This window comes from Schistocerca cancellata, chromosome 1 (genome assembly GCF_023864275.1).
Source record: "Schistocerca cancellata isolate TAMUIC-IGC-003103 chromosome 1, iqSchCanc2.1, whole genome shotgun sequence".
NCBI classification, from domain to species: domain Eukaryota; kingdom Metazoa; phylum Arthropoda; class Insecta; order Orthoptera; family Acrididae; genus Schistocerca; species Schistocerca cancellata.
The window spans coordinates 1,119,346,599-1,119,355,626 of NC_064626.1; the positions used below are offsets into that span (position 1 = coordinate 1,119,346,599).

At 38.6% G+C, this 9,028-nt stretch overlaps 1 protein-coding gene across 1 annotated transcript; it reads right to left on the reverse strand.

The window, feature by feature from the left end:
- Positions 1-2,236: 2,236 nt before the first annotated feature.
- LOC126092328 (zinc finger protein 234-like) lies at positions 2,237-8,815 on the reverse strand. Its single transcript, XM_049907867.1, has 4 exons — positions 8,428-8,815; positions 8,129-8,343; positions 3,446-3,566; positions 2,237-3,352 (listed from the first exon to the last, which is right to left on the reverse strand). The coding sequence occupies exons 1-4, from the start codon at positions 8,537-8,539 to the stop codon at positions 2,637-2,639; spliced, it is 1,164 nt and encodes a 387-aa protein (XP_049763824.1). The 5' UTR covers positions 8,540-8,815; the 3' UTR covers positions 2,237-2,636.
- Positions 8,816-9,028: the final 213 nt, after the last annotated feature.

Here is a 9,028-nt window from a genome sequence, read left to right on the forward strand (position 1 = left end):
GTGAAAATCAAAACTGTTTAATTTGCAATGGTTAGCTACACCTTCCAGCTATTTCTCTACACAATCACAACTCAGACTTATACATCTGTCGTAGAGTTGTACCAACTTTTCAATTCCCTCAATATAGAAGACAACCGCCAGTGCTTTTCAGCAATTTTCTACTCTGGGCTGCAGCTTGTTCTCTGTGTCAAAATATTGTCTTCATATCCAGCGGTACATTAGAGCTGAGATGAACCTCAGGGGTAGCCAATTACAGGCTGTATTGTGGGTGATCAAACACTTCCCATCGAAAACGCTGCAGGAGCATCATCATTGCCCGTGCACAGTGTGGCAGAGAATTGTCATGTAGAACGAACCACATGACAGTTATGTTATGTGGATTGCATAGATTCAAGCAAAATCTTTCACCGGACCCTCACACTTGGCGGAAGATGCTAATTTCTAGCCATCTTTACGTTCTCACTGTGAGCTCAGAACTGAAAAGAGCGACACGATGCGACTGACGGGTGTACTAGGCACTGTGCCCAGCGCTTCTGTGCAAAGCTTCATCAGATTTCATTATATTTTCCATTTCATGACCGATCGTTCCTTACTTTCCGAATAACCCTTGTACATGCCCACATTTGTGGGCAGTGGCCATGGTGGGAATGGTTGCTCTAAATTAATATATTTTTTTGTTTTATTTCATAACAATTGATGCTAGACAAAATCTTTGTCATTTTGGAGGAAAAGAATTAGATTATAGATGCACATATCATATTACAGCCACTGGAACACACTGATCTAAGTTATGAGCACTGCACTCCTGAAGATTAAGAGTATGAAATCAGTCATCTGATGAAAGAAATGAAGTAAATGAAGAAATGGATAATGTATGTTTTCCAGTAGATATGCAGTTATAACTACCACCAAGCAAGGCTGCTGTGGACAGTGAGTCTACTATAATCACTTCTGAAATTTCCTCAAAGATGGGTGCAAAAAATAAATCGCAGCTGCCATCCAAGTGCTTGTGGAAGCAGGCCATTCCTTTGAGTCCAGAATGTACATGGAACCAAAAACAATGGCTACAGAAATACTTTCCTCTTTTACTATTATCTGAAATATTTTTTAATGAGGATGTTTGTTTCATTACTTCTTGCACTAAAATTTTGCCGAAGAAAATGGAAATGCGTAGGTGAGGTTACTGAAAGTGATGCAAAAGTTTTCATTGGTATTTTGTTTCTTAGGGGTTATAATGCTATCTCCTGTAGAATGTATTTGGAAGGGTCCAGTAATTCTCATCCTCCAGGAGTCTCAAAAGTTTTAGCAGGAAGAAGTTTACAGATATTTTGAAATATTTACGTGCCTGTGACAACACTAGACTTGAATCCAATGAAAAGTTTGCCAAGATAAATCTTTGTGGTCCATGCTAAATGATTTTTAATGCTTTCCTTCAGCATGCTAATTTGAGTAGTGATGAAAGTATTGTTCCCCAATTTGCTCATCACAGTAGAAAACAGCATACACATGGCATACCTGTGCATTTTGGCTATGTGGAGTTTATGCACTCTTCTGGGATATGTGGCACATTTTATCAAGGTGCCTGTGCAGGTAACAATGCCATCATTAGGCGTAGGAAAATCAGTTTGTGATCAATCAGATCATAATACCTACAGTGTATATTTTGATAATTTCTTTACCTCTCTCAGGTTTCTAGAAACCCTAAAAAAATGGGGGGTCATGACTGAACAGGAACTGTTAGAGTGAAAAAGAGTAGATGGTGCTTCTATCCTTCCATGCAACTTCATGAAAAAAACAAGAATGTGTTTCTTTTCATCAGATAAATGATCTGAACTCAGAGATTACTATTGTACAGTATAATAACAATAATGTCATTAATGTAGGTTAACATAAGCTGAAGTTCATCTAACAGATGGTCAAATGCAGATAAAAGTGAAATAACAGTACCACAACCAGCTCATATTGCGTCTTCTATTACGTAGATGGGAGGAGAGGATTGTCCCACTCAAGATGCTGCCTTTGCATAAGCATTATGAATCAAATTGTATTGGCCATTACTAGAATATCTCTTAAACTGCAGCATGAACAAAGAGTGGCTGCTGTACAGACAGACTCCTAGATGCAAAGCAGGTGAACTTGGACTTTATATGTTGGTTTTCATTTGGGCTATCGTCAAAGTAATCTTAGAAGATTGTCCCCTGAAGAACTTAGAGAAGTAAAAAAGAAAGTGGAATGTGGCTGACGAAGTGGTGTTAGATGGAAAAAATCATGTACTCAACCCAAATTCGATGTGCTTTTTGCTCAAATAATGTATGTAACAAATGTGGCGTCGGGTGCCGTATTCATTGTTTCGAAAGCTTTCAGCATGCAAAAAAAGAACAACAAGAAATGTTTAAGTGTTGTTTATCAGCAAACAGCACTGAATAAATATTTGAATTCAAATTAAGTATCACAAAAGCTGGTTATAACAAGAAATTATAACCTATTCCCACTGCCAACATTCATTGTTGCTCTATTCTGTGGGCATTATTTATCTAAATTTTATCTTAATAACAATTTTGTAGTTAACTAAGATAAGACAACAAAACAGTAAGAATTTTTAAAATCAGACAAAAACTGTTATGGGAACTAATGGATCAGACATACGTATGGTCATGTAGAGGTCCAGGGAGTTCTTGTCTACCACTAAAATTCTTTTTCTGAGATGCAATAGTTACACCGACTTGTCGTATTAGTCTGTCCAGTGACTCAATATAATGATCAATGTTTTCATTGCCAACACTTGCCATAATTTCTTTTAGCAGCTGACATCTGTTCTGTGCTGCAGTCTGCAAGTTCTCAATGTTGATAATTGATGATGGCTGTTCCACACTAACTACTTCTTTCCTATTTAAAGAAGTATCTAGTTTATACTGTTTTTTGATATTATAAATGTCTTTCCTTTTTAACATATGCACCCTTTTAAAGCAACTGTCATGGGCACCATCTCTTATTTTCTTTAAAATTTCTGTGTCTGATAGTCCACTTGCAATTAAGTCAGCGACCATTGCTCTATCAGCAGGAGTGAGGTGCAGTGAACCCACAGAGAAATTGTGGCCTGTGTGTGTCGCATAGAACTGGACACTGACTTTTCCTGATGGCATCTTTGTCACTATCAAAGACGCAGGACACGTGCGGCCAATTTTGACTGACGGCCCCCTCAGCCTTAGGCCCATACCTGATTTTATGACATTTCCTGAACGGTGGCAGAAATAATAAGTTTTAAACTTCTCTGGGTCTATTATCCCACCACCTTTCTTTACAAATGAGACACACTTTTCACCTTCCATCTTTATTTTCCACTGAAGAAACTCTGAAAAAACAAATGTGGTTTTATTGACAGCAACAATTCTGCATGGGTATATTCTTTTCAAAAGAGATATTAGATATACCACTGTTTCCTTACGTTCCAAAGATTCAAACTCCATTTCTTCTCTTTTAATCTTAATTCCATGCTGACATTCTAGATGGTTTCTTAGGTCTCGCATCGAACGGCACATAAAATCATTACACTCTGTGCACGATACCTTAAATACAAAGAAAAGAGATTAAGTTCTTCAACAAGGAAATCATTACATAACTTTAAATGTTTGTGTGTATGCAGAAGGTTTGGAGAGAGGGGCCGGGAGCACATATATATATTTAAGCAACAACGTGCAGTGTTGCACACAAAGAAATTACACAGTATGAGTGATGCAGAATTAAGTAACAGTTGGGTAGAACTGATATATCAGTTTTGACTGTAATAATAATCACTGTATGTACGTATAAATTTAAAGACATGCATAGTGTCCTAGTTTCCTGTCGAAGAACAATTATTTACTTAAAAAATGACAGCAGAACTTTGAGAATCATGTCTGTTATCCACTTAAAATGAAGCTGCTGAAACTAACCTAAAAGGAGACCGTAAGTGCAGGGTAAACACACAAGAAACAACCACATACAGAAGACAAGTGGAACACAAGTTCACAAACTACTAGTAGTAGTAGTAGTAGTGGTGGTGGTGGTGGTGGTGGTAGTAGTAGTATTCATTCATGGACTATTTTTTACAAGGTTATTGGACACTTTAAAAAATCACACAAGGTAGAAGGTTTAGTCTTCAATAATGCTGCAGTGTTTGACGCTTATCTCAATTTTGTTACAATACCACAGTGATATTCCACCACCCACATAACTTTCTCACCAGCCACCTACCAACTTCCACATTTGCATCATCTGCCCACAAAAGGCACTCTCCTCGTGACTCAGTACCACCCAGGACTGGAGCAACTGTATCACATTCTGCGCCAGTGTTCCAACCACCTCTCATTGTGCCCTGAAGTGAGGAATATTCTACCTACTATCACATTCACCCCTCCCACAGTGATATTTGTCACCCACCAAACCTATGCAGTATCCTTGTCCATCCCTACTCCGCCGCTGCTCCCAACCTATTGCCTCATAGTTCATGTCCCTGCAAGAGATCCAGAGATTCCATACACCCTACCAACACCATTCATTCCAGTCCAGTCATAGCATCACTTATTGCATCAAAGGCAGGGCTACCTGTGAAAGCAGTCGTGATCTACAAATTAAGCTGCAATTGCCGTGCTGCTTTCTACACAAGCATGATAACCAACAAGCTGTCTGTCCACCTGAATGACACCGACAAACTGTAGCCAAGAGACAGGTGAACCACCCTAACCAATTGCTGTACATGCTGCCTACCACATCCTTACTACCAACACCAACTTTCCTGAACTGAATAGGTGGAAACTCTCCCTGCAACATATCCTCTGTTCCCCTTATCCTTAGCTAGTGCCTGATCTCCATTCACCTATCCCTTCCCTGCTCCCACTCCAGCACTACAACAATCCTATCGTGTCCCACCACATCCGTACATGCTCCCAAAAGCAGCATTATACCTTCCACCACCTCTATCCTGCTATTCCTCCTCCTCCTCTCCCTAGCCACCTCCTTAACCACACCACCCACATATTGCTTGTTCCATCAGGTGCAGTGGGCCATATACAATCCAGCCTCAGAGGCCAGAGACAGTGGTCATGTGTGTGCGAGTTGTGCTTTTGTGTATATATATATATATATATATATAATAGAGGGAAACATTCCACGTGGGAAAAATATATTTAAAAACAAAGATGATGAGACTTACCAAACAAAAGCGCTGGCAGGTCGATAGACACACAAACAAACACAAACATACACACAAAAATCTAGCTTTCGCAACCAACGGTTGCCTCGTCAGGAAAGAGGGAAGGAGAAGGAAAGACAAAAGGATATGGGTTTTAAGGGAGAGGGTAAGGAGTCATTCCAACCCGGGAGCGGAAAGACTTACCTTAGGGGGAAAAAAGGACAGGTATACACTCGCACGCACACACATATCCATCCGCATATACACAGACACAAGCAGACATTTGTAAAGGCAATCTCTTTGCCTTTACAAATGTCTGCTTGTGTCTGTGTATATGCGGATGGATATGTGTGTGCGTGCGAGTGTATACCTGTCCTTTTTTCCCCCTAAGGTAAGTCTTTCCGCTCCCAGGATTGGAATGACTCCTTACCCTCTCCCTTAAAACCCATATCCTTTTGTCTTTCCTTCTCCTTCCCTCTTTCCTGACGAGGCAACCGTTGGTTGCGAAAGCTAGATTTTTGTGTGTATGTTTGTGTGTCTATCGACCTGCCAGCGCTTTTGTTTGGTAAGTCTCATCATCTTTCTTTTTATATATATATATATATATATATATATATATATATATATATATATATATATATATATTGTGTGTGTGTTTCCCTGCTTTAGAAGAAGGCCTTTTGGCCAAAAGCCCAAATGTATTGCTGTCTTTTTGTGGTATCTGTCCGCAATTTAGCATATCCTCTATACGGTGGGTAGCAGTCTATCCTTTTCACAGTCTGGCAACATTGTAGGTTAACATGTCCCGAATGCTCAGCTATTCTGGTGGTAAAAGAAATTGTAAAGTGATTGCTGATGCTCTGACAGCAATTTTTCATGAATACAAAGGCTCTTCTTTAATACATTATGTCTAACATTTACTTGTTAAATTTAGTAATAGTATTATATTGGACTGATGAATGTTCTGGAGAACATTCAAGGCAGCAGTACGATAGAGCCTACTATTGCAACTGCAGGTCCACAAAACTGGAATCAAAATAATGTACCCATAGTTTTAGCTAGTGTAAATGTTGAATGTCTATGAACAAAATGTGATCTGTTGTTTATATTTATAGAAGATGCAAAACCAGATGTGAGCACTGGCTTGACAAAGAAGAGGGTGAAAATTACAGATGCATTGAATACCTAGAGATAGTGAGCTCATGGTATCAAGAAATTACCACTCATGGAAATGTGTCTGTGTATGCCAATAAAAATCTAACATTAGGGATGTGGACCTGAGAAATTACTGCTCAGATATGGATTTAGAACTGGCTGGCTTTGAACTAGTAGATATGAATCTGATTATTGTTTCTGTGTACTGTTCACCGAATGGAAATTTTGAATACTTTATTACTAACTTGGAAAGTTAGTTACATCATATAACACACCTTAAACCAAAAATTGCACTGTGTGGCGATCTTAATGTACGCATAGGTGAAAATAGTACAAAAGAGAGAGCATTCTTGAATGTAGTAAATAGTTATGGTGTCTTTATAGCAAACAGATTTCCAACTAGAGGTGATGCCTGCCTCGACACCATTATTACAAATATAGATACCTGGAGTTACAAAATAAATGTAGTTGATGCAATGATAGAAGACCACAGTGCACTAGTCATGAAACTACGAATGAAGACTCTGGGTAACCAACAGACAAATACATGGCAATAAAATTATGTGTTTCACAGAAGAATAGTGCCAAAACTAGACACTTTAAATGCCTCACTGTCCAGTATAAACCGGCAGCAACTAATTATAGAAGCAAAACCCAATGATGCCTTAAATGTTCTTTTCCAGGCACTAAAAACCAGATTTGATGAGATGTTCCCACTGATACCAAAGAAAAGCCACACAGGTAAAGCACAAGGAAAACAGAAAATAGTAAATGCAAAAACATGGTACATACCTGAGCTAGCAAATCTAAAAAGAAAAAAAAGAAAAAAAACAGAGTTTATGATTCTGAATTTACTAAAACAAAAAGCAACAAATCTGCAGAAAATCATGTGCGGCAATGGTCCTGCAGTACAGAACAAAACTTTTGCTAACCTGTACCAGTACCTCAAAGATTTTTATGTATGTTACTCTTGGACAAAAAGTCAAGCACAAAGGATGTAAAGATTTTGTAATTTATTTCCAAAATATCATAACCAACTGTGGATCCCCAAAGTAAGCGGTTTCAACACTAGCCGGTACGTTGCATACATGTATGACAGCAGCCACTGTGCTGCAAGGTTTACAGACTGTCATATGAAGCAAATGATGCACTGATAAATATCATATATCTTCATGACCCTTGAAGACTGTTTCACTGGACAGCAGTGAGGCACGGATGCTGGATCCCTGGTCAGCATGTTATCACAAATCTACTGGTGTCTTCTAAATCATTGGTTTAGCAGTATAGTTACTCACATGCACCGCTAATCCTAAATGAATGTGAATCTGTCACCTTTGCAGTCATAAAATACCAGAACATGAGGCTTGGGAACCAAATTAAGCAACCAGCTAGCAGGCTTGTTAACTTGGAAAAATCCCCACACGTGGGTGGAACTGTCTGGCTGTTGAGTGTGGTATAGTTGTAGGCTTAAAAAGCAGCAATTGTGGGACCATACTTTACTAATCAAAACGACTTTTTAAATGGAAGTTAATGCAAGTGTGGTTCAAACATGCCTTCCGAGATACAAGGAAGTAGAAGTCACTAATGTTACCGAAAATTTTTGTCGGTCTACTTCACCCCCATTTAAATCAAGCCGAATATATTCGAAAATGCAGATTTCATACACACAGTAAATGGTGAAACATTACAAATAGGGAGCTTCCTAACCCAGCACAGAGTTCAAAAGACTAATTACATTCTGGCGAGGTATGGATATAAACGTGTTGTAAACATCTGAATTTATTTTCACAACATACTTCTTACCTTTCTGCATGCTATACTGTGTATTCTGATGTGACGACGTAGTGCTGCGACGCTCGAAAACATTTTGCCACAAATCTTACACCTCTCTTTATCCTTATTATTTACATCGACATTGTGTCGTTTTCGCATATGTTTGTATAAATTCTTCCTGAACGTAAAAGTCTTACCACATACTTCACACAGTGCTTTTAGAGATTCCATTATTTCATAAAACTCTGAAATAAGGAAAAATATTAGACATCTGCTAAAGTTAGTTGACGGACCAAATATTTTGTCACAAATGTCACCCATTTATTTACCCAGATTTAAATTTACGTCCATGTCGTGGCATTGTCTCATATGTTTATACAAATTCTTCCTGAACATAAAAGTTTTACCGCACACTTCACACAGTGCTTTTTGGGATTCCATTATTTAACAAAACTCTGGAACACAGAAGAAGTCGCCCCTGTGTGTAGATCAACGTTAAGTATGAAGTAGGAAACGAAAAAACCTGACCACTGAAGATGCTTCAACATAAAGCGAAACGCTCATGGTATAAATAAGAGTATGAGACTTTGATGACAGTCGCAAAAGACTCTATATATACATCATATATCACCAATGTATATCTTTGAAGGGAGCCGAGCCCTTCATGCCATACATATATATAACTAACGACACGATGAAACATCGAAACGTGACTGCTCTACGTTCAAAGATATATAAGCAAGCAAGGCAAGTCAATGTCGCAAATGCAGGTCGAGACTGAACGACTGCGTTGACTGATGGAAGTTCATCAAACTACATAAAACTTCAACATAAAGCCTCCTATAAGCACCACCGCAAAATCATGGAACCACATCGTACGAAAGGATATCTTTTCACATGTACCATATGATTTTCTACTCGCACTGTATT

Coding starts and splice junctions, on each gene's coding strand:
- LOC126092328 (XM_049907867.1), bottom strand. CDS start 8,539: ATGGAATCCCAAAAAGCACTGTGTGAAGTGTGCGGTAAAACTTTTATG. Junction 8,344..8,427: donor GGACGTAAATTTAAATCTGG/GTAAATAAATGG, acceptor TCCTTATTTCAG/AGTTTTATGAAATAATGGAA. Junction 3,567..8,128: donor ACAGTATAGCATGCAGAAAG/GTAAGAAGTATG, acceptor TTTGTATTTAAG/GTATCGTGCACAGAGTGTAA.